The sequence below is a fragment of the Salminus brasiliensis genome, chromosome 18 (assembly GCF_030463535.1).
Source record: "Salminus brasiliensis chromosome 18, fSalBra1.hap2, whole genome shotgun sequence".
NCBI classification, from domain to species: domain Eukaryota; kingdom Metazoa; phylum Chordata; class Actinopteri; order Characiformes; family Bryconidae; genus Salminus; species Salminus brasiliensis.
The window spans coordinates 19,004,710-19,030,521 of record NC_132895.1 but is presented as its reverse complement, the minus strand read 5'-3'; the positions used below and the strand labels follow the sequence as shown (position 1 = coordinate 19,030,521).

The window sequence follows — 25,812 nt, the reverse complement described above, 5'->3', positions numbered from 1 at the left end:
AGTTCATGCTATGCTAGCTAGCTACGTCATCAGAACTTACGCTTGATAGCAAATATGGCGCTGGGCTAGAAACCACAGAGCGGCTTTCACAATGAACTAAAGAGTATTGCAGTAAAGTCCAGTTAGTCTTCTAATTGTATTTCGCACTTAAAGGTTTTGTCAAGTCGTCCTTCTTGCTGTTTGTATGTGTGAAATGGCTGGCGTCATGGAAACAGGTTTGTAACGGAGCTTTTTTTAGCAGCAGCTGCTAGCTAGTGCTAACTATGGCAGTCAGCGTTAGCTAGTGCTAGCTAGCTAAGTTAGTTAGCTAGTTTTGTGAATCGAGAGCTGCCTCAGGCTTTTTAATGATCGCTAAACTGCTCTTGTCCACACAGAGGAGGCAGCGAGGAACCGCTTCCAGTCGGAATTGGAGTTTGTTCAGTGTCTGGCCAACCCGAATTATCTCAACTGTAAGTTAGCTAGCTAGCGCTGGCTAGCACTACTTTTCTGTTAACGTCCATCCTTATTGCAGGCACTGGCCCTCGTATTGTGGATGATATATGCACATATACTGTATGTCTAAATGTTTTTGGACACCCCTTCTAATTTATGCATTCAGCTACTTTAAATTGCACTCATTTCTGACACGCGTGCAAATCTGAGCTTATCCAAGTGCTGTAGATCAGTATTGCTAAGTAGAGGGGTATACAGCCCCCCAGCATTGAGCTGTTAATCATCTGTCAATCATATTCTCTGGACTGATGGTGCTCCATCCACTAATTTTGGATTGATTTGGGGATGAGGTGGGGTGGTGGTGATGATCCAACATCCTGACCTCACTAACAGAAGGAAGACTGAATAAGCAGGTGTCCCGTTACTTTTGTCCTTATAGTGTGTAGATATAGGTTATACTTTACGACTTGTTGTTATTGTGCACCGTGGATTTACGCATGTGGTCACTATCACACAAAAACCTTCTCTCCTTAATTGCAACTTTACTAGAGAAGGAAAAACAGTGTAACTGGGTGAAGTTTTGACACGGTGTAAAGTACATTTGTTTTTTGTTTCATTGCAACAAATCATATTCTTCTTTGCTGTGTCTTACAAATGGCAAGCAAATGTAGAATGTCTTACAAGCATAGAAATAGTTTTGGAATAAAAAAAAACATGGTGGTAAAAGACCATAACCAGTGTCTAGATTGAGGCCAACAGCTATTTAGATATCTAAGATGACGCTTTGATGTGAAATGTCATAGGGGGGGGGGGGACTGGACCTTCAGCCAATTTAGAGTCTGTAGTTTAGTTTGTGTTCATGTATGCCAAGTCTTAAGTAAAATGCTTCAGTATCTTTTCTGTTGCATGTAATAATGTGCTTTACAAGGTACCAGAGCCTGTCTCTGACTAGATACAGGAATCCTCACTTTTACTTTCCTTTTGCAGTTTTAGCTCAAAGAGGTTACCTGAGAGAAAAACCTTTTGTGAATTACCTGAAGTATTTGCTTTACTGGAAAGAACCAGAATATGCCAAATTCCTGAAGTAAGTGCTTCATTATTTACAGTGTTTTGTTTCATTATTATATTTGCTTCTCATAAAAATGTTTTAAGCTTTAAAACTGTAAATATTTCCACTTAAAAGGCTGATTTCCTGAAAAGGGATTCTTTAGATGTTCTTAGTGAGTTTACAATTTAAATTAAATTACATGCACATTCATTCTAGTGAGTGGATCAGTGTCTCAGACTGCTCTACTGCCCTCCACTGCTCAGCTCTCAGTCCCATTACCTAGTCTAACTAGCTCAGACACACTCAAATACACTGACACCACTGTCAAATGCTCTTTTTGGGTGATGAGGAGTTTAAATACTGCTTCAGCACAGCTTCTGAGTAAGGTGTGGGCAAAACAACGCTAATAACACATCAGAATAGGCCCAAAAATGCAAGTACAGCTAAGCATTACAGCTACATTTTTCACAGGCGTTGGTAATAGTTTACGTACATTTATCAATAATATATACAAAGAACACTGTACATATTACTTTTCATTTGTGTCATATTTGATACAGCATGATTTATTTCTCACAGCAGTGTTATTTTTGTTAGTTATATATATATATAAACAAACTGAAACATACAGAACCCAAAACTGTTAACCCATTTTACAAGCTTTAGTAGAGTAATTTCACATTTGTTTTTCTGGTGCATGCAGTGCATGGACAATCCACAAGGGAACCGACGCATGTATTTGATTTGATTTTCTTAAATCGTAATTGTTTCTTATTTGTTCAATTTATTATTATTGTTAGTGCTATATAACTTCATAAGTGTTTAATACAATTAATTATGTATCACACTGAGGTCAAACTGAGGTTTTTGAGGTCTCAAAAACATGTATTAAATATGATACATTTGGCTTTAAATGGTTAATGACAACTCTGAACATTTTATAAACTTTTGAATTACACCCATATTTATTTAAATGAACTGCAGTATAGTTAACAGTACCGTGGCAGAACGTTGTTGCTGAATATTTTTTCCACCCAGCAAGTCTGATATCACACGGCTTGTCCAATAGAATTCATCAAGCTTAGCTAAAGCCTTGAATTTAGCCTGGCACAGAGCAGGTTCGAACTCATATATTTTGCTTATGTGGAACTGAATCAAGTGAATCGGGCTTGTCTCAAAAAGCCTGGCCTATTAAGTTAGAAAAAAACATTAAAAAATTAAAATTAAAAAATTAATAAATCACAGCTCTACATATCTACTTGTATTATCAATTTATCCAAACCTGTTAAATCATGTGTGGGATGTTTTCCCACCTTCTCTCTCATTTTCAGGTATCCTCATTGCCTACATATGTTGGAGCTGCTGCAGTATGAGCACTTTCGGAAGGAGCTGGTAAATGCTCAGTGTGCGAAGTTCATTGACGAGCAGCAAATCTTGCACTGGCAGCACTACTCTCGCAAACGCACGCGTCTTCAGCAGGCTCTTGCTGAGCAACAGCAGCAACAGCAGCAGCAGGCACCACCCCATGGCAATCCTGCCTCCAAATAATGCATTCCTTTAAACTGGAGACCTGAAGGTAGTCAGTGCCGGTCTGTTTTTCACTGTTTGTGTATATAGTTGTTTATCCCTCTGTTGCGACACTGACCATTTTCCGATCCCTTGTAATTAAACCAGCTTTTATATTGCAGTGCCTTACAGATGTGTAAATGAGCTCTGGTGGGCTGCTCTATATTGTCCCATATTAAAAAAGCACCAGGCTAAAATGCATGAAATGGCAGGGCGGAATATGCATCTTTATGTAAATACATAGTATTTTATAACATTTCATAATGGACTGTTTTGCATCTTAGCTTCCATATATGCACTATATGGAGATGGGAGTGAATGGGACATTTTGGAAACTAGCAGTGTTTTACATACATCATCAAACTCCTCTATTTCCAAAAAAACAAACAAACAAAAAAAAATCCATAACAGGGCTGTTTAAGGGACAGATTTTTTTTGTCTGTGTTGTCGTTTCAGTAGATGATCTTTCATGAAACTTCAGATATGTGTTACAGGCTGTTTATGACGTGGCATTAGACAGATGCATGTTATCAGTGGTGCTTTTTTTGTTGTTTCTAATGTGAAAATATTACTATTAACTTTGGATGTTTAGATGAGAGTTTTGAGTTTAATGGGTTAGTTTGAGTGTCAGGTGTCGCCACCTCTGCTGTTATATAATGTACAATAAAGACCTTTTGAAAAAAAGGTCAGTCTTGTCTTGCTCGTTTCATCCTGTCAGAAATGATGAATTATCAGGATATTATCAGGGTTCCTACGTGTCCTGAAAAAAACCTGGAAAAACTGCTAAAAACTGTCCTACTGTCCTGGAAATAATGGTGAGATCCTGGAAATGCTGTGCTATTGATGGGCTGCATGTTTTGGCTGATGATGATGACCTATTGGTTTATTGAAGTCTGTAATGCTGGTTGGTCGGCCGATTATAGTATGTTATGATAGAAATGGATACGCAAGTCAGTACTAGGACAAATATTTTCTATTGGTGAACAGAACAGTGTGTATCATGCATGTTCCTCACACATACTGGCAGGCTTTGTTGTCTGTTGTTTAATTGTGTTTTATCCTACCCTCACTAAGACACGTCACTGAATGCAGACAAATCCTCTTAGGATTTGCTCCAGGATATAGTAAGTAAGCCTTCTGTGGACAGTAGAGACAGTTACCACCAACAAAAGCAGTCCCAATTTTGTCCATATAGTGTCTTTTTGCAACATGACATTTTTTTGTTTGTTTGTTTTAATCTGATTTCCCCCAGTTTTCTCCCTAATTTGTACTGCCAATTACCCAGCCTATACGTCACCAGTGAGGACAGACTAGCACACGCCCCCTCTGATGCGTGCACAGTCAAGCCACTCGTTTTTCGAACTGCCATGAACAACCAAGGTGCCTGAAGTGAAGCACCACATACCCGGCAGAAAGCGATATTAGGAGAGAGCGTCATCTACCCATCCAATAGAGAGCAAGGTTTAATTATGCTCTCTCAGGGCCTTGGCTGTCAATGGCTAGCAGCATGACCGGGATTCGATCCAGCGATCCTCTGATCATGGTGTTGCTGGATCACCCAGTGCCCCATATAGTTATTTTTAAACTCTCTACCATAGTAATCCTAGACGAATATCTCCAAGTGCAGTTCTGAAACCAATGAGCCTCACGTTTTACATCTTATGAAAAAGATTTGCAAAAAGTACTAGGTGTTGAACAGTACGTCCAGTAGCCATGTGTGTAAATGGTCTACATTTAGGAGACAACTCGAAATGTCAGAAAACTCAAATAAAGGAAGTTTGCCGTTTGAAAAAGAGGCGGGACATAATGCTTCCCAGCTGATTCTATCAGTCATTACTGACATTAGTCCATCTGCCAAACAGGGCAACACTGTGTGCACTTGTGCATTCTTTCAAACTCACGATGATTTGGACTCATATGTGTCCTCCAATGTAAGGAGGGTTCCTAAATTTGGTCAGATCAGTTTGAGGGGAAAAGACAAATAGCTCCAAAGTCCAAAATAACCACTGATGACTGTGGTTTCAGTCAACAATGTTTGGGTATCATCGGTGGGATAGCAACAAAGTAAACAGTGTCACAAAAAAACATCTTCATCAGTCAAGTTAATGAACAGGAGTGGGACTCGTCTTCAAAAATATGTTCTTATGAGTATATGAGTATATATAAGTATATTTATTTATGTAATTACTTACAGAGTCCTTGCTGTCTGCCTGGACTTCACTAAAGGATAATTGGGTTCATTTTGAGGCTGCTTTGCCCTTCATAACAGTCACAGGACATGGGCCTTGAAAGATTATCTTCTTAGATAATCCAGAGGTGTGGGGGAACACCGATTCTCTCATGTAGAAGAGACGCATGCTTCCAAAGTGCAGACACTTTGCTCTGTGCTGCCAGTGCTGCCAGTGCTGCCCTGATGTGCTTCTAAACTGCCATCATTCCACAAATAAGACAAAAATGCAACTTCTGAAATCTTTCAGGAATCAGTGAAGCAACCTTGAATCTTGAAGGTTGGAAGGCTGCACTGGTTATGGGCTGTGATTGTCCTGAGTGTTTTGAAAACCTGTCCTCGGCCTCAAATTGAGGCATATCTCATTCACAGGACTCAGTAATCCAAAGTAATCTAGACATCATCACTGAATAAGTGTAAATCATTGTTTGTAGGCCTTATTATTATTAATACACTGAGTGAATGTTCTTACCAAAAAACATTTTTGCCAAGTTCACCCTAACACCCTAAGCTTCAGTGACCATTTAAACTGAGCGAATGTTTCGTAGGATTGCTAAAACTGCAAATCTGAATGCTTGTTTGACTGCAGGAAGACCGTCAGGAAGCAAACTCTGCAGTAAGGCGCACTGTTCTACTGTGCAGAAATACCTGCACAATGAAAGTCATCCCACAAAAACCTTGCTGCGTCCTCGCCACAAAAATCAGAATCAGAGTTATTGAAGGGAACAAGCCTCTAAACAAGCCTGCTGCATTTTGGAAGCGAGGTGGAAATAAGCAGGGATGATTGGAGGAAAAAGGGAACAGAATTTCATGAAAAGCACACCTCTCCAACTGGGAAGTACAGAGGTTAATGCTTCATGCTTTTGGCTTGCATTGCAGCCAGTGGTACTGGGACATTTCAGTGGTAGAGGGAAGAATGGATACAGTAAAATACCAGCAAATTCTGGAAGCAAACACATTCCACCATGTGGGAAAAAAGATAAAAGAGGGTATGACCATAAGATAATGATCCCAAACACTACTCCAGAATTTAATAAAAGATGTATTTTGCCAAAAAGAATGGGTGAAACCCCACCAAACAAAAACGTAAAGACTCTTCGCTGGAGCCAAAAAGAGGTTTTAAGCTGTGGTGCTTGTTTTAAGCTTGGGATGCAGGATGCTTTATCTTTTTGCTTTGGATTATTTATTTATTTTATTTTATTATTATTTTTGCTTTGAAACCGTAAAAAAAATGGAAATAAAAAGGCTATGTTGTTTAAAGTCAGGTTATCTACTTGCTTAGCTATAGCTCACAGTAGCAGAAGTTTGTAACCAGGGGTGCACAAACCTTTGCCTGCCACCGTAACGCGGACTGCGCTTGCGTGTTCGGAGAGCGCCCCCCCCCCTCCCTCCCCCTCCCAGGCGTTTATATACCCTTGTGTTGGACGGTGATGCCAGTGGCCCTTTAACGCAACCTGAGCTGACCGCTCCGACACAGCTATTTATTATGCAATAATCTCAGGCTGTCAGCGGAACTCAGTGCAGGACTGAATATCTTAGAGGAGAAAGACCCCGCTAGTGTTGTGTGGAAAGCGCACTTCTGCTGACCACGTGCGCGCGCGCGTGTGTGTGTGTGTGTGTGTGTCTCCACTTGGTACTTCTGAGAGCTTCTCTCACTCAGCCTAACTCACTCTCACAGAGGCAGCGTTCAGTCAGTCACACTGAGGATGGACACCAAAGCTGAAGCTCAAGCCAACGGACTCTCAGCGACTAAGAAAAATGCCGAGGATGAGGAAACGTCGAGTAGGCAGACAGCCTGCGGAGGATGCGGACGGAAAGTTCGTAGCTGGATACCTGTGAATTACAAAGTGGAAACCGTCCAGATACTGAAATTAGCTGGACCAGTGGTATGAGGACACCCAGCTCGAGCTGTTCATTATAAAAGATGTTACTGGGGTTTTATGTAACGCTTCAGCCAGGCTAACTGTATTCTAGTGTTACACATGTTTCATTTATCATTACATGTAGAAAAGTAAAGACTATCTAACATTCTACACAATTCTACAATATTCTGATATTAGTATCTATTTTTGCTAAGTAACTCACTGAGGGGAGCCTAACGTTAGTGTGTCCATTGACTCATTAATAGTTCAGAGCTTTACAGTATACAGTGCAGTGCAGAGGTATTACAAACACACAGTATAGTTATTATAGAGTTATTAAAGATATTCAGTATAGAGTACAGAAGTGTTAAAGATATACAATATGCAGTACGGATCTATTACAGTATAGCAGTATTAAAATATCATCACTGTCCAATGAAAACATCTCTAAACATCTCTAAATTGGAGACTTTACAAAAGAAGGTAAAAACACTCTTAACTTTGAATGGAAGTCAATGTAAAATAGTAGTTCATTCCAAGTAATTTAGAGCATTCATCCAGAATTCAGCTATGAAATACATGATACAGTACAGATATATTAAAGATATATGGTGTACAGTACAGAGGTCTTTAAGTTATACAGTGTAGAGTACATAATTATTACATATATACTATGTATATATATAAGATATACAGTATAAATTACAGTACAGATATATTAAAGATACACAGTAAAGAATATGGAAGTATTAAATATATATATACAGTGCAGACAGTAAATAGTTACATTTACTTAGTTACTGTAACATGTGGATGGACTTGTCCTTCATAAATGTGCTCAAATTAAGCAAACACGAGTGATTAAACCATTGAGTCATCACTGTTAAATTGCCGTCGTATCCCGTAATTCAGCCTTATTTCCACATTGATTCAACAGCCAAATTTTTACTGGGTTACCATTTGCCACATGACTTCTCAGCCTTGTAAATAGTTTTTAAGTTGTTCTAAGACTGAATCAAAAAGAATAGCTCATAAAACTCTGGTTCCTGGCTGATAGAGGCTGAATGATTAAGAGCTTCTGCTGCAGTTTTCCTAGGAAGTTTTTGAGCTGTAATATTTTCAGAACAGAGTAACAATACTTTTACTTGCGTATAGGTTTAGACTGCTCTACACAGTAGAATGATAGCAACTGATATGTGAAACTCATTTACAGTGCTTGCCATTTGTTTAGACCATTTACTGTGATTTACAACAAATGTATAACTTCTTTGGACTCAGTTTTACTAACTGTACATGTTTCTCAGTTTATTTCACAGCTTATGATCTTCTTGATCAGCTTTGTCAGCACTGTGTTCTGTGGACACTTGGGGAAAACAGAGTTAGCCGGTGTTGCGTTGGCCATAGCTGTGAGTTGAACCCAAATTCTTCAACTTAAACTTCCTGATAGTTTTTGTCTGTAGAAGTGAGTGAAATCACTGTTCTACCTGTGCTTTCTTCTGCTTGGCAGGTTATTAATGTCACAGGCCTGTCGATCGGTGCTGGCTTGGCGTCTGCATGTGACACTCTCATTTCTCAGGTCAGCTGTTTGACAGTATGATGATATTTTGTCGGTAATGTGATCAATGTTGTTATTGAGATTAACAGTATGCTTTTATGAGGGTATATTGTGGTTATTATCAGTCCTAAAAGAACACTGGTCAACTGCATGTTTCATTATAACATCATAGTAACTTCTCCTTATTTACTATTATTCAGTTCCTCTTCATCTTTCTCTTCTTCTTAGAGGATCTGGTTCTGTTTCCATGAACATTGTAACACCTAGAGGTAAAGCTGAAGTTGTGCTCTTTCTGCAGACATTTGGCAGTAATAATCTCAAGAGGGTGGGGGTGATCCTACAGAGGGGCATCCTCATTCTCCTGCTGGCCTGCTTTCCCTGCTGGGCCATACTCATCAACACAGAGCCCATCCTACTTGCCGTCAGACAGAGCCCTAGGGTGGCCAGGTATGTGCTGCTCCACTACTAATGACAAAAGCCTGAATTAATACACCCAATTAAATTGTAGGTATATGTGGTACGTTGTGATATACCCTGTAAGACCAAGCATTTTGAAAATGTCCTGTACACATCTGCAGTTCACATTAATATTTACGCTGCCATGAAAATTCTCTCCGTAATCCCATGAACACTTGCGATCGATTTCTCATTACCAAGCCCAGTAACCGAGCCAGCTGTGCTTTTACACTTTACACCTTTCTTATTGGCTCCTGATGCCATATATTTGCATATTGGGCATGTCTTCACTTAAAAACTTTGAGGCAACTTGTCACCTTAAATTAATTAAGTTATTAATTTAATTGTAAAGTTACAGTGTATAGATAAAGAATATACACATTTGGTTGAGTAATGCTAAGTATGGAGTATAGATTTAATGAAATTTTAATATGCTCATAATGTATTATTTTGTTTAATTCAATTTAAAATGATATGATTTCTTTTTCCTTCACAGTCTCTCACAACTGTATGTAAAGATATTCATGCCTGCTCTCCCTGTGAGTTTCATCTTTTGCACACATCAGTATTAAAAGATCAGTAGAGCAGTGTACAAACAGAGCTGTGACTCACGTTCAAACATCTTCCTAGTCAATGTTACTCTTTCTCCTTGCTTTTCATGCTGCAGGAGTGGTAAATCTGATGTTCATCATATAATATGTTATAATGACATTTTGAAATTAATTGAGGTAGAAGCAGTTATTTAATTTAAATCTTCACTTGCCTTTTTCAGGCTGCTTTTATGTACCAGTTACAAGGTCGATATTTGCAGAATCAGGTAAAGAATTTCTATCTTATACAAAATATATTGAAAACATTACAATGTGTTCTGCTTAGACCTAATGTAGTAATATACTATCACTTCTATGAGCCGTGAAAGCAAGAAAGGCAAGGGAAATGTGCACATTTTTATTAACAACATTTAAAAACTATATTTTCTGCTCTCCTTTAGGGCATCATATGGCCTCAGGTCATCACCGGAGCTGCTGGAAACATCCTGAATGCTTTAATAAACTACATCTTTCTTCATTTGCTTCATCTGGGTGTGGCGTGAGTAATTTTGCTCCATGATGATTTCTAAAAAAATTGTGGATTAAACATTGATGGGGACAACTATATTAGACTCAGTTTCACCAATCCCAGCCTTATACCTCTTAAATTAAATAAATCAGATATCATAGTTTATATACAGTCATGCCCGAAAGTATTCATACCCCTGGCAAAGTTTGACTTAAATTTACTTTTATTTAACCAGAAATTATATTTTTGCCTGGAAATGACACAGGCATCTCCCAGGAGATAACACGATGATGTACAAGAGGCATCATTGTGGGAAAAAATATTTCTCAGCTTTTATACACATTTGAACAAAAAGTGGCATGTCCAAAATTATTCATACCCTTCTCAATAATTAATAGAAAAGCCTTTATTGGCTATTACAGCAATCAAACGCTTCCTGTAATTGCTGACCAGCTTTTTGCATGTCTCCACTGGTATTTTTGCCCATTCATCTTTAGTGATGAGCTCCAACTCTTTGAGGTTCGAGGGTCTCCTTGCCATCAAGGATCTTTAGCTCCCTCCACAGATTCTCAATTGGATTCAAGTTGGGACTCTGGCTGGGCCACTGCAAAACATTAATGTTTTTGTCTGCTAACCATTTCTTCACCACTTTGGCTGTGTGTTTTGGGTCGTTGTCGTACTGAAATGTCCACCAGTTCCCAAGGCCAAGTTTCTCTGCAGACTGCCTGATGTTGTTGTTGAGAATCTTGATGTATTGCTCTTTTTTCATGGTGCCATTTACTGCGATCAAGTTCCCTGGTCCATTGGCTGAAAAACACCCCCAAAACATTAGGTTCCCACCACCATGTTTGACAGTGGAGATGGTGTTCTTAGGGTTGAAGGCTTCACCTTTTTTACGCCAAATGGTGCACACATCATTGTGGCCAAACAATTCAATTTGTGTTTCATCTGACCATAAAACAGAACACCAGAAGTCTTCTTCTTTGTCCAGATGAGCATTTGCAAAGGTCAAGCAGGCTTTTGTGTGCCTTTTCTGGAGAAGTGGTGTCCTCCTTGGCCTGCGTCCGTGGAACCCAGCAGTGTGCAGTGTCCGTTGAACTGTCTGCCTTGAGATGTCGCCACCAGCAGAGTCCAGATTCACCAGGATGGCCTAGGTGGTGATCCTTGGATTTTTCTTCACCTCTCTCACTATTCTCCTGGCCAGCACAGGTGTCACTTTTGGCTTCCGACCACATCTTCTGAGATTTTCCACAGTGCGGAACTTCTTGTATTTTTTAATAATACTTTGCACTGTAGCCACTGGAACTTGAAAACATTTTGATATGGCTTTATAGCCCTTTCCTGACTTGTGAGCGGCCACAATGCACAGCCGCAGGTCCTTAGTGAGCTCCTTTGTCTTAGCCATGACTGTCCACAAACCAACTGCAGAGAGCTGCTGTTTTTCTCCTGTTGAGTTGATTAAAACAGCTGTTCCCAATGAATCAGGGTAATTAGGATGCTTTAAAACAGCTTGGACTATTTGGAATGGTATAGAACTTTGGATTTTCCCATATACTGTGACAGTTTTCAAAGGGTATGAATAATTTTGGACATGCCACTTTTTGTTCAAATGTGTATAAAAGCTGAGAAATACTTTTTCCCACAATGATGCCTCTTGTACATCATCGTGTTATCTCCTGGGAGATGCCTGTGGCGTTTCAAGGCAAAAATATAACTTCTGGTTAAATAAAAGTAAATTTAAGTCAAACTTTGCCAAGGGTATGAATACTTTCGGGCATGACTGTAGGTAAACCAAATGGGTTGATAAATGTCAAGATTAAGATTAAGATTACATGATGAAATAAAGCATTGTATGAATTCATGAATTCATCTCTTCATTCATAGTGGTTCTGCTGCAGCAAACTCCATTTCTCAGTGTTCTTTGGCTGTGTTTCTCTATGTGTACATTCGCTGGAAGGGTCTTCACAAGGCCACCTGGGATGGTGAGTCATGAAAAAATTGCTAAACGAATCTGGTCACTGATTGCCGCTCTTGTGTCTGGTATTAAAACGTTTTTAGAGAGTTAATTTGTAAAGACCTGTTCGAATAATATCTTCCACGTGCTTGACTTTTAAGATTTGCTAGTCATGTCATGTGTCAGAGGGGAGCTGATTTAGAAAACATCAGCTAATAAGATTAGACTTCACAGAGCTTCTTTTATTATTTCATCAGACTTATGGAGCTCAGGCAGCCTGAGACACACACCCGTCCTACTTAAAAGCAATGTGTAATGATGCAGTCTGTGTAGTTTTAATATTTCACCTGCGCGTGGTTAACTTTGTGACTTTTTAACGTAATCTGGAGGAGGTCACTTAGTGCATGACTTGGACTTGTGAGGCAATATTCTGCAGAATAATTTAAAGGAATACTCCAGCATTGTTCAACCTAGTCGGCTGCTTCTGTATTGTACCGTACCTTATCACAGATGGCCATTTTAGTTCATTACTAGGTCATTTTAAAGCAGCACTATGTAGCTTTTTTACCTTAACATAACAGCTTTGAAACCATGTTGATGGTCCACTGACCTATAATAGGGAGAACTGCACTGCTGTTGTTGCTACGCTGGGCTCAGCACACTAAAAAACGACCCTATGTAACTTTGGTGAAGCGGGAAGGACAGTGCTCTCGAGAACAATGGAAATCTGTGTCTGTATCTATCATATTTAAATAAAGTCATGTAATATTACACTACAGACTCAGTTTACATGCTTCTTTCACTTTTAGTGAAAGTTCTGAATCTCTTAGCTCGTTCAGGAAAACGTGCTTTGGAGGCGTCTCACAGTGTGAATTCCACTTCCCTACTGTAGGGGGAGCCAATAGCAAGAAAAGCCAAACCACAAAGTGCCACACTTAATCGTGCAAAAGGAAGAGATGGGAGTATTTTTAAACTGAATGCTTCTTAAAAGGAAACTCTTACACAGCGAGAAGTCCAGAACAGACTACAAAGTTTAGAAATAGAAAGAGCTCATACAGCTTTACAGAGCAGAGGTGGAATCTGATGAAAAAAATGCAGTGAATTGAACAAAAACTTCTTAGTACAGGCGTCATAAATTAGATATGAAAAAACAATGTAAAACTTTTTTTTTTATCTATAGACGAGGTAATATACTGCTGTAATATACTGCTTGGTACAAAGGATCGCATTTTACGTATTGCTTGTCGTTTGTACAAAAAGTCAATAAAAATGTAACTACTGACTTAAAACCTCTAACAGAAGCCACTGGGCAGTTGCTAAATTATGTAAATAAAAGTTTTAAATATGACTATTACAATTTTAAAACCACTGTACTATAGCAATACAGGTTTTGTGAAACATCCAAAGCATTTTTTAGGTTTTTCAATTTAGGAACAGAAGAATAGTGCAAAATCACTCACATTCATTTGAAGGTTTTCTGGTGTCCATGCGTAATCTGGCTAGAACCTATATTCTGCACTACTGGTAAGAGATTACGGCATATTCATCCCTGTAGAAAACTAGTCCCATTTCCTAAAGAACACATTATTCAAAATTACAGCATAATGAACTCTTTGATGTCAGGTTACAAAAAGTTTTACAAAAATGTGTGTGTTGTGAATAAACATGTACTGCCAGAATTCAGTTAATGGCCCAGTGGCTTCTGTTAAAGAGTTTTGAGTCAATGAGGTTTAAATGTTAGATTTTATTCAATATTCTTTCCTTAATGTAGAGTCCAAAGGTCTGCTCTTGCTGCACACACTGCAAAATGACATATATATTAACATACAATATACATTAACAGCTTACATTAATAAACAGATCCTCGATTAATCAATAATTCTTCTGTTAGTCAAGCATGTCATGACAGAATGAAAAGTTTGTAGTGTGTAGTCGGGTCAAACAGAGTCACTGTTTTGAAATAGTATCAAAGTCTTTCTTCAGTGTTGTTTTTCCATTTGTGTGTCTTTTTTTCATTGTCATACACTCGTTGACACTGACAGGCTGGTCTCGTGACTGCCTGCAAGAGTGGGGTGCCTTCATCCGCCTGGCCTTACCCAGCATGCTAATGCTGTGTGTGGAGTGGTGGACGTATGAGATTGGAGGATTTCTGGCAGGTCTGGAATCTTTTCCTTTTTTATTCTTTCAGACCACCACGTTGTCATACCTCCATAATCTACTTTCTACTCGTTTGATGTTTTGTTGCCATTGCTCACTGCAGGTCTCATCAGTGAAACTGAGTTGGGAGCCCAGTCTGTTATCTATGAGTTAGCCACTATTGCATACATGGTAAGACATTATGGGAACCCACTGAGCAGAACACAGCAGCAAAGTTTGCGACACAAATACAACATAAAAAAAACTGAAAACGCTAGCAGAAAAGAGACACCAATTTATTTCCTCTTTTCACAAGAAGGTATAGTAAACTGAGGCAAATGAAAAGTGAACTAAAAAACAAAACAAAAAATGATATAATTAACAGCAAAAAAAACCAAAAACACAAGACCTGTTACATGCTGTATTTGATTCACTGTGGTTGTGGAAACATTTAAATATTACACAAATATTGAGCATTGGAAGCTCCAGGTCACAATCATAGATCACTATATGCTAACCTAAGTGGCTGTATATATTAGCACTATAGTATTTAAATCTTACTGTACATCCCCCCTAAAATTTTAAGAAAGCCTTCCTTATGTGGTTGGCTTGCTGACTCTATAAGCAAAAATAATTTTACTACAGATTACTTAATGTTTATATGGATTAGATTATTTTTCAATCACAATTTGAGGCCAAATGTTTTTGTTTCTTTATAAAAAACAAAAACAAGTGTCTGTCATTAATAACCTGAAGCACTTCTGTTGCGAGCAATGCAGTGTTTTTGGAAAAGTTTAATTTTGTATTTTGATTGATGCTACCAATGCTTATGTGTATCTGCTGGTACTGTTGGGTTTTCATTTTATGCTGTCCTTTAATATAGTAGCATATTCCAGCTTTTCAGTCGCTGTTATGTCAATTTGTCTGTGGGCCACAATGTGTATTCCAGCGACAATTTATGCAGGTCTAGTTTTTTTTCTGCCTTTTGTGGCAAGTAAGCCGTGTTGATTATTCTTTGAGAGAAGTTTAGTGCTTGGTGTAACATGAAAGCAGCATGTTATGTAACAGCACAAAATAGATATGTAATCCTTTTTTCTTGACGCTAAGGGACTAAAAGGTGCTTCATTTCTGTTTTCCTTACACCACCCAAGAAATCATCTATCTGTTTAGATAAGAGATTTAATCACACGTAAGATTATCCTATTACTCAAGCAAAACAGTGCTCTGGTCTCCTGAGTCTCATGTGCCTGTCGACACTTCATTTCTGAGTTCAGAAATGTCAATGATTTCAAGGTATATTTAAATATATAACCTGAGGTTAGAGTGCAGATGCTGTGATGGACAGTGAGACAGTGACTCAAGTAAAAACCGAAGGCCTGAAGTAAAAGTATGAGGAAGTACTTAAATTGACTGATGTATGGAAAGATACAGAGTTGGCAATGAAGTTACACAGTGACACAATGGCCCTTTCTTTTCAGATATTGTAAAAATGTTCTCAAGGCATATAACTTCTTAAGTAATGTAATTATTCATTGTTTCACATTTTGCTCTTTCCCCTGCCAGTTTCCTCTGGGATTTGGGGTGGCAGCCAGTGTGAGAGTGGGCAATGCTCTTGGGGCCGGGAACACAGAACAGGCCAAACTCTCCAGCAAAGTGTCCCTGCTTTGTGGATGTAAGTGGGCATCACATTTCCACTTGTGTAAAGAATATTTTTAAGTTTTAAACAACATTCACTTGATTATAAAGAAATGTAAAGGTTCTTTACACTCACACGTCTCTTATGGTTCTTTAACTAAATGTGGTTCCTCTATGGCTTTGCTCAAACAACCTCTTTACAAACTTTTTTTTTTAAATGTGTCACTCTGCACAAATAGGAAACTCAAATATGTATAATGAATACAATTTCAATCTTATACATCTTTTTGTAAAATTCAGGGAATGCTTACTCATGGTTTGCTAGCTCTCCAGTCTGTTCGCATGCTGGAGAAAAAAAAGTCTGGTCTTGGCTCTGTAAATTGGAAACAAGCAAGGGGCTCGGACCGAGAAACACAAAAGCTGAACAAAAAGATCAGGCAAGGGTGAAGACCCGTGTAAACATTGGTGAGATGTTTGGATGGTGGAGAGACCTCAGAACATTGAAAGGCATGAAAAGGGACTAGGGTGTTACTCTATTCCTGGTGGATAGCTGGGGAACATCCACATCCACAGAAATAGCTTAGTGTTGTTTTGTCCCGTTTGCAAATGTTTGTGATTAACAATCACAACTGGTTTGCTTAGCAGTAGCAACAGTTTGCTAATACAACATGCATGAATTTGGGGCGGTAAAGTTTGTTTGGCAATTTTAGAATGGTTGACAGTACTTTTAAGCAGAGAAAAAGTCAGTTCTGTAAATTGTGTTGAGCAAAGTTGTTGTGGAACATTGGGAACAAATACATCCTGATGGTATTTGATCGGTACCTAAACTGTGTGTTTTCTTGTTTCTTTCTAGTCCTGGTCTCGTGTGGAGTTGCTGCTTTAATTAGTGGAACGAAGGACATAATTGCATACATTTTTACTACTGAACAGTAAGTAACCAGTAATACACAGAGCAACTGGTCGAATCTGTGCTTAAATATGACTTACTGTTATCGACTTTACTATACTAGAGCAAGATGGAATAAAGAATTAAGCCCATATTACTTCACACATTTCATTTTCTCAACATCACTTTAGTAACTGGACTTTTTGTACTGGTTGTTTTGCCTGATGCAACAGGTTTGTATGAACATAAAATGTAATCTTAGCTAAACACAATTGCAGACTGTCATATAATGCATACTTTACAGTGTAACATATTTCCGGTCATTGTTGAGAGAACATACACTACATGGCCAAACGTATTGGGACACCTGCTCATCAATTGTTTCTTCTGAAATCAAGGGAGTTAAAACATTATCCTACTGTCCAGAGAAGGTTTTCTACTATATTTTGGAGCATTTAGTGGCAAGAGCATTAGCTAGTGACATCAGGATATTAGATGCTCACCCAATTCATCCCAAAAGTACTGGATGGAACGCCATCATTCCAGAACACAGTTCCACTGCTCCACAGCTGTGGACGTTATACCCCTCTAGCCCAAGCCTGGTAGTAAGGAATGGTGCCAGTAGGTTCATATTTATCTGTCCTATTCTGTTGCCAGTACTTCTTTACAGAGACTAGACAAGCTGTGTGTGTATTTGCACATCTGTGTCATTACTAGATGCAACTTAAAGTAGCTGAATGCTTTCATTAGAAGGAGTGTTCCGAGACATTTGGTCGTGGAGTGTATTTACGTATGTCAGTAGGACAATGATGAGAACAATGAATATGGTTGAATGTAATATGCTTTGTTTTGCAAAAGGACCCCAAAGCCTCTGCTCAAACCGCATCACCATTGTTATTTCTCTCTCTCATCCAGGGATATTATAAACAGAGTTTCAGAAATCATGGTTATGTATGGCTTCTTTCATCTGTTTGATGCAACTGCGGTAAGGGGCTTTCTAAAGGAGTGCAACACTGAGTGTTAAAAGTGTAAAATATCTATGATCGAACTATTTTATCTCTTGCAAAAATGAGACATTGATAAAGTGTCTCTTGTCTGTTTTTAGGGTATTACAGGTGGTATTGTCAGAGGTGCAGGAAAGCAGCTGCTTGGTGCTATGTGTAATATTGTTGGCTACTATTTTGTGGGCTTTCCGATTGGAGTGTCCCTAATGTTTGCACTTAATATGGGAATAATTGGTAAGTAGCACATTATCTGTATTTACAGACAAAGGTTTAGAGCTGATTTTAATAATGTCTGAATTAGAGTTTAGCATAGCAATTTGGAGTATTCACTTCTCCCCTCCCTCTTTTTGGCTTTTTTGCTTTTGCTAGGCTTGTGGACTGGCTTTTTTGTATGTGTCTTTCTGCAGTCTCTTTTCTTTATCATTCTAATTTGCAAACTTGACTGGAAAAAAACAACTCAGGAGGTAAGTCTTCCTTGTTTCCCAGTTTGTTTAAATCCAGTAATATTCTACTATGATAGAACAGATTTGGTTTGTGTAAATCAGCGGTGCATGGTTTCAGTTGTTGGCTGTCTTTCAGGCTCAGGTAAGAGCAGGTGTTCACATTGCTGAGACAAAAGATGAATCTTATGCAATGGAAAATAAGAGCTGTCAAGAAGGTAATGCACACAGGGTTATTTCATTTCCCTATATTAAGCATTGATAATGAATTCAAACTGTTTATACTATTCATTATAGTCATATTGTTAAACTTAAAAAAAAATTACAATATTTTATTTTTGTCGTTTATCTAGTAGAACACATTTAGTATTTTGGCTACTTTGTTAATAATGCCCTTAAATATCACACTCATGTTGCATCTGTGTGTGTAACTCTGAAGAGATGGTCTTGAAAGTGTAAGAAATCTTGAGAAGTTCTCTTTGAAAAACGCTACTCATGCTTCCCTTACAGATGACTCTCAGGGGGACAAACCCAGTAAAGATGACCAGATTTATGAAAACTCTGATGTGGAAGGGCAGAACGAATGTAAGGAAGGAACTGCTGAGGAAAAAGATGAGGCAGTCATCGTGGGGGAGGTGCTGACCACCAGGCAGCTAGTCATTCGTCGAGGACTTGCTGTTCTTCTAATGTTGCTCATTCTTGCTGGTGGGATTGCGTTAGACTTTTTTCTCACAGATCTCCTCAAATGAGCATGAGAACTAATAATTCCGCTGCCAGAAAAGTACCTTTCTCAACAAGACACAAGGCGGGTGGAAACACTATCTTGTTTTCAAGTCAAGGGTCAAACTCTCTCCGGAAAGTTGAAAACAGGAGCATAACTTAAGCCATACTGAAATCAGTATGAAGTCTGTTAAAGCTTTAGTCAGATCACATGATGTTGACTAGTTCAGCTATTGTTCTGAGGTGTATCACATCGCAACAGCAGATGTAGAAAAATAAGCCAAAGTGCTGTTAAATGTGAAATCATGAATTGAGCAACTCTGTGCTCAGCCATTCCACTGGACTGTAGTGGACTTGTAAACTTTCATTTGAGAGTTACTACTTAAACTACTGTTAAATCTTTGACTCTTTTAGATCAGATTTTACTGGATTACAAGTTTGAATAACCTGCTGAGCTTTTACTAGGATGTTTAAAGGGGTAGTTCAATTAATTAACTGATACACTGTCTGGTACATCACAGCAGTACATTAATCTATGCTGAGTTTCATTCTAAAATAATGTATATCAATTTATAACAATTCATAATATAAAGAGATGATTCCAAACAAATCGGTATTTCACTAGTACAGGTAATACTAATCATAATATAGTATTGATATTTCTTGAATGTGTGAAGCTCACTCCAACAGATATCATGGGAAAAAAAATGAAATTCCCAAAAGTGGTGTTTTATTCATTTTGGAGCAAAACATATTTAAGCCAGAGATCTCAGTTCAGGATAATAAGAGTTTTTTATTATAGATTTATCCTGGAATAGACAGAGAGGCCTAAGATGGGCTGTAGTCTAGATGTTTTAGTCAAACTATGCATTTTACTTATGTACTGGATAACCATTTAATAAAAAAAGACATTTTACACAGTCTAGAGTGACAAAAGAAGTGGCAGTCAACAAATCAGTTGTGTTTGGCCCCTTAAAAAGTTCATGGGATACATTTTTTAATATTCAGTGCATTGTGGAATCTAATCTACTAGTCTTCTAATTATGAATATAAATAGCAAACTGTTATCATAACCAAAAATAGTTTTATCTGCCAAAATGTTGAACTACCCCTTTAAAGTAGGTAAATTAAAGGACTTGCCTTATCAACTATGTGTAACTTTATGGAGAGTGGTGTTACAGTTACTCTGGGAATGGGAAATCTGGGAAAACTTTATTTTACTTCAGTTACTTGATATTTAATTATTTCTAAATTGATTTAGCACTTTTAACATTGCCCTTTACAAAGACCCTGTAAGGTAACACTTTTGTCTTGTTTTACACAAAATGTGTGGCATCATTCTCTGTGCACGTTATTTGTATGATTAATTGAGAAGAGTATTAAACAATAAAGCGAGGAAGTAAGGATGTACTGTATATAAAGAACATATTGCCACTGAAGAAAAAGAAGAACAGTACTGTTTGCCAAAAGTACAGATTTATCAAAATGAGGCTGCAATTCCAATACAGCATTAAAACTGAGATATGGAAACAGTTTCAATTCAATGAATTTCATTGATAATTTGGTCACTACACTTGAGGCCGTCTGTCATGTTAAAAATACCACTACCTAAAATTAAGCACATTTTTCATAATGTGCCATAATGCAATAATATGTGTTATGTCACATGATGAATAATATCACGAAGACAAGTTTACCTCAAGTTTCACCTTACTAATAATTTACATTAACTACAAAATCATACAATCTGTTAACCATATAATCAGACAGCTTTTATTTTATACCTGATATTCAATATTAAAAAAAGGACAAAGAACTAAAAAATAGACATGGTATATGTCCCTCTTTGCAGTATAGTTAGCATGCTGTTAAGTGAGGCTCTGTGGTTGGTGTGGCGCAACGTGGTTGGTGTGGCGCAACAGACAACACTACCTGTCACTGAGCTACCACACCATGTGGGAGGCTGGGGTTCGAGTCTGGGTGACTATGCTGCGCTACATTAATGAGTCCTTGGGCAAGACTCCTAACACTACATTGGCCCACCTCTGTAATACAAGTAACCTTGTAAGTCGCTCTGGATAAGAGCGTCTGTTAAATGTAAATGTAAGTGTAAGTCTCTCTTTCCTAACTGGTTGTGAATGAGACTCGTCCTCTCTAGCGTAGCCTTGTCCTGAGGAGCAGCTTCAAAAACTGCAGCCAATGGCCATAGAGAATGGAGTGTGAAATGCATTGATTAGCATTTAGGGGCATTCAGTCTTCGTACCTGCATAATCTGTAAAGATGAGGTTCTACAGCAAGGAGGAGTTTCTTACCACAGCCAAAAAAACTGGCCAAATAGCATATTCCTCCTGCTAGCTTTGATCATATAAGTTGCCTCATGTGTTGAAGATGATGAGCTCCAGTGTGGAGAGTAGTTAGCTGAGTGTGTAGTTGGAGAAAGCCGCAGGGGTGGTGTAATTTCCCCAGTCCATAGTGAGGTTGCTCTTAATTTGGAGAGAGGGCTCAGGTATAGGGCAGGTCAAGTGTACCACAATCCCAACAGCCAGGATCAGTACAGCAGCCAACAGAGTCAGCCCCCTCCTTAGTACCAGCTGCGGGACGGAGAGCAGCTTTTTGGGTCGGCCTTCTTGTCCTTCCTCATTTTCCACCTCCGCTTTCCCACTCTTAGCGTAGCCCCTCGCTTTAGAGTCGCCACTTACTGACTGCGACTAAAATGGAAATAAAAAAATTTAATCAACGACTAATAAGGGTATAAATCTCTAACCTTCATTAGATGTTTGTTAGCCCATATCATGGTAAACTGGTAAATTTCCTCACTGTTTGAAAATCAAGGAGCTTGAAGTTGTCTGTAAATGCTATTAAAGGTTCATACATACTATACACTCCACAGTCCATACAGTCCATAAATGGTAACTAAGGCCATGTACACGTATGCAGATATTTCTAAAATCATTTATCGTTCCACTTCTAGTCGCACTTTTGGTCTTGTCCAAAACAGACCTAAATACAGTGGGAAGCTAAAGCACAAACTGCTGGTCTCTATAAAGATGACACTGGCCTAAAACCCCATTTCTACCAGGAATAAAGCTCAAAAAAGAAAAAAATGGCCATGTTGGCGCTGCTATCTCTGATTACCAGTTGTATTTTTTTAGAGCTATTCATTTTGTCACAGTTTAGTGAAAAAACCCTATCGTTAATCAGTCAGTGTCAAACATACGCATGTTAACATTGTGATTTCTGTGTTTTCATAAAGCTGCATTTTGTCCAACTACATAGTTCTTAAAAATTTCCACCCTGAAATAGCTTTGTTTGTGTGTATGGGAACCAAAACAGAAAAAAAGCTGTTTTTGAAAATATATATAAATATATATGCAGATACATGAGGACAGGGCCTACACTATTTGAATTCACTGTTTCTCTGATATTAAGAAAACCAACTCATTTACATATCTCCACCCATTGAGCCTACTGCAGTTTAGCTCAGATTTGCTGGAAAATGGTTGTATAAAATTAAATTCTGACTGTTTATGACATAAAACCATGCAAATGTTATAAGTGAAGCTCAAAGAAAAAATCAACAGTGGTAATGTCCGGAAAGGTTCTGTGTTACCCTGCATGTCTGAAAGGGGCTTTATGGCGCATTAATCGACTGCAGTGCAATGTCTAGTTTTTATATTTCATACATGGTATAAATGCCCACTGCTCCAACAAAGACCACTGGTCATATTTTTTAAAATGCCTGCTGAACACTCACCACGCTTCCTCCATCAGTTGTTTGCTCTAGGGTATCCTCTCCTTCAGGAATCACAGTATCAATGATTGGTCCACCAACAGGCCCCTTCTGCGTTACACACGTCACTTTTGCATTCTGTCCAGCACGTTTCTGGGCCTGGAGATGAAGCATTGAGAAGCATAATGCCAGGCTTGTAATTCATACTCCAAACCCATGCTGGACATTCAGCAACACATAATAGTGAATAGACTTCTAATTAAATTAATGGCATTACTCTCTGATTACACTTTGACTCTCTCCATTCCATACCTTCTCTGTTACTCTTTGCCAGTTGAGTTTGAAGATAAGTAAGATGAAAAAGCAGGCTTGGACAATAACACACACCAAGAGGCCAAGTGTAAGACCTAAGATGTTCAGGGAGAAACAGGAAAAGACATCATGACTTTGATCATCATGTGAAGAGTCATTTCATTATTGCATCTATAGCAGATGGCAAATAGCCACAACACAGTTTTGTTGAACTGATCATATACAGTACATATATATAAAAAAATGTTGATATGTTAAATTACATGAAATGACACATTTTGTTTATTTTATAAATGAATGTAAGTGGTATCTTTAGCAAATTCATAACTCGCTAAAGAAAACAAACTTCTGTATAAACATTTTCCGCCCAGTTTAGAGCACTATTTTGTTTTTTTCAGATTTTAACAAAAATAAAAAATACTAAAAAATTATACACATAATATATTTTTGCTTTGAATACATTTGCCATATTTAATGTTTTGTGTTTGTTTGCAATATGTTAAATTAAGCAAATTATATATATATATATATATATATATATATATATATATATATATATATATATATATATATATATATATAATGATATGTAAAACATATCATATGTAAAGCTGTAAGCTTAATATGTAAAGCTATTAATCTGTATAAAACACTAACAGTAAAATACAAAATGCAAATTAACAAATATTTTGATGTATTTGAATGTGTGTCTGTTTTAACAAGCCTCTACCCATACTTGTGTTTGAAGGTCTAGGCCTTTCTTCATATATGCAAAAATAGACATTTTGAATGAAAAATATACTGTGTAGACTGGATGAGTTTAGGAAGAGTGGTGGTGGGGGAGGGGATGGCGGAGGGTAGTGTCTCACGTCTCCCCAAAACACAGTTTACATAATTGATAACATTACCGAAACGCAAAAAAACAAAAGCTAAAGAGGACAATTTATTTTTGTATTTTCACATTTATTTCTGCAATGGCTTTATAAATGTGGGTGAAAAAGGTTCATTTGTGTAAATCATTAGTGCAAATGTGTTCAAAGTGTGAAACAACCTGCACCTTTATTTCTATTTATTTTCTGAATGTAACATACTGGACATTTGCCACATCATTTTTTATTCTTTTGTTATGTTATTGTAATATATTATTATGTACATGGCATTTGAATTTAAATGACATTGCAAGTGACAATTATCAGGGTCCAAGCACCCAACACTATAATGGGTAATTTTTTTTAAATTAAAAAAAATATTTTTAGTTTGGCTTTATTTACTATAGATGTTTTATTTTTTTACATTAAAGGACATATCCTGAATTTGCATAGTTATTCAACTAAATAATTCCACAGCAAATACCTCTATACGTTAGTCCCAGAGTGAGAGTTTTTTTTATGTTAAAATCATTGACATTTTGTTTTAGGATCGATGCTGCTGTAGCATGCTAAACAGGGTTAATTTTTTTAAGCTTTACTGTTTTTCACTGGTCATGAAATTCATCCATTTCTGTTTCTTGGTGGTTTTCTATATACTATTCACGTCACCTTGCTATTTTAAATTCACATTATTATTAGTTATTAATTGTCTCATCCCCTTGTTTGCATCAATTTTGCAGGCATCAATATTAGAATACACGCATGTTTTCATAGAAAAATGCATTTGGTTAGATAAAGTGTGAAATTGAAATTGTGATTTTTTTTTATTTGATAAGAAGTCTAATAAATGTACAAACTACTGCTTTCTGTTTTTACTTGTATTTTATTAACCGTCCCAACTGTTTTGGAAATTTTGGAAGGTTATATAAATATATACTATTATACTATTTTTAGTTGCTGGACATAAATGATTTAAGATTTTAAGAGAGAGCAGGACAGATAACCAAAGCAGTAAAATAGAAATGTAATGGTTGGAAATTACCCAGTATCCTTAGCTCAGCAGCGAACATCAATGATATTCCCAAAGGCAGCCCGATACAATAGTAACAGATAAGGTTAGATAAGGCTGCTACCTTCTGCTTCCCAGAGCCCAGAAGGATCCCTGAACTCACACACTAAAGGAAAAAAGAGCACAACATAATGAGAAGTATAGAAATTATATGGACAAAAGTATACATACAGATACACTATCTGGACATAAAAAACTGGTCCTCTGTTTGAAAACTGGTTACAGCTCTAGGAAAGGTAGTTATAAAATCAAAGTTGATCTTTATGGTACAATGAAAAGAAGGAAATGCATTATTTATTAGTCAAATACAGTCATTTCGAAGAAACAGTAACAACTCAGTAAACAACTCACCGCAAGGGCATCAAAAAATTGCAAGAAAACATAGAAGGTCAGATTTTCGGAGACAATCTTAACAATGTTCCTGAGAAGGACAAAAGTAGAGATAATTTACTACCTTTTCTCTTTAAAATTGATCTCCTGATTTAACATAATCCAGTAGATCCAAAACTGCTGACTGTGCAGTCACTATTGTCACTTACTCATCAGTGGTAAAGATATAGCCCATCATTGATTTTGTGGAGCCAAGCACAATCCCCTGTAAAACTGCAAGTACTCCTAAAGTAAAAAACAACAGGTGAGCAGGGGTTTAATATATATAATATAATAATGTACAGGGAAACTCTATTTAAACTCTATTTAAGTGAAAGTTTAACTTAAAAGTGGAAGCCATAAATATAACTTGATTCAAAGTAAAATATGCCTATATTTAAACACACTTCCCTATAACAGTAAATGGTTTAACAAATAAAATTAAATAATAAGAATTATTCCCTTGTTTTCTGATGAGAGATA

General features: G+C 37.5%; 3 protein-coding genes across 4 annotated transcripts in view; 2 read left to right on the top strand and 1 right to left on the bottom strand.

Moving 5' to 3' along the window:
• Positions 1-46: 46 nt before the first annotated feature.
• Positions 47-7,038, top strand: med31 (mediator complex subunit 31). 2 transcript variants are annotated; one of them, XM_072662602.1, is made up of 5 exons: positions 47-215; positions 375-449; positions 1,420-1,516; positions 2,812-3,056; positions 6,952-7,038. In XM_072662602.1, exons 1-4 carry the CDS (start codon positions 185-187, stop codon positions 3,026-3,028), a joined length of 420 nt encoding a protein of 139 aa, XP_072518703.1. In that variant the 5' UTR covers positions 47-184; the 3' UTR covers positions 3,029-3,056; positions 6,952-7,038. The 2 variants fall into 2 exon arrangements, with proteins under 2 accessions (XP_072518703.1, XP_072518702.1); XM_072662601.1 differs by lacking the exon at positions 6,952-7,038 and having other exon boundaries at positions 2,812-3,847.
• Positions 2,989-20,524, top strand: LOC140539816 (multidrug and toxin extrusion protein 1-like). Its single transcript, XM_072662600.1, has 18 exons — positions 2,989-3,056; positions 6,952-7,159; positions 8,440-8,541; positions 8,643-8,711; positions 8,989-9,137; positions 9,643-9,685; positions 9,919-9,963; positions 10,138-10,235; positions 12,090-12,187; positions 14,202-14,315; positions 14,420-14,487; positions 15,859-15,967; positions 16,784-16,859; positions 17,732-17,801; positions 17,922-18,054; positions 18,190-18,284; positions 18,400-18,478; positions 18,771-20,524. Exons 2-18 carry the CDS (start codon positions 6,980-6,982, stop codon positions 19,007-19,009), a joined length of 1,767 nt encoding a protein of 588 aa, XP_072518701.1. The 5' UTR covers positions 2,989-3,056; positions 6,952-6,979; the 3' UTR covers positions 19,010-20,524.
• slc47a1 (solute carrier family 47 member 1) overlaps positions 19,754-25,812 on the bottom strand; it is a 23,818-nt gene continuing 17,759 nt past the window's right edge. The window contains exons 12-17 of the mRNA XM_072662599.1: positions 25,500-25,575; positions 25,312-25,381; positions 24,934-25,066; positions 23,023-23,117; positions 22,735-22,869; positions 19,754-21,688 (exon numbers count right to left, since the gene is read on the bottom strand). Coding sequence (XP_072518700.1) covers positions 21,395-21,688; positions 22,735-22,869; positions 23,023-23,117; positions 24,934-25,066; positions 25,312-25,381; positions 25,500-25,575 — 803 coding nt within the window. The 3' untranslated portion in view covers positions 19,754-21,394. The remainder of the gene's footprint in view (positions 21,689-22,734; positions 22,870-23,022; positions 23,118-24,933; positions 25,067-25,311; positions 25,382-25,499; positions 25,576-25,812) is intronic.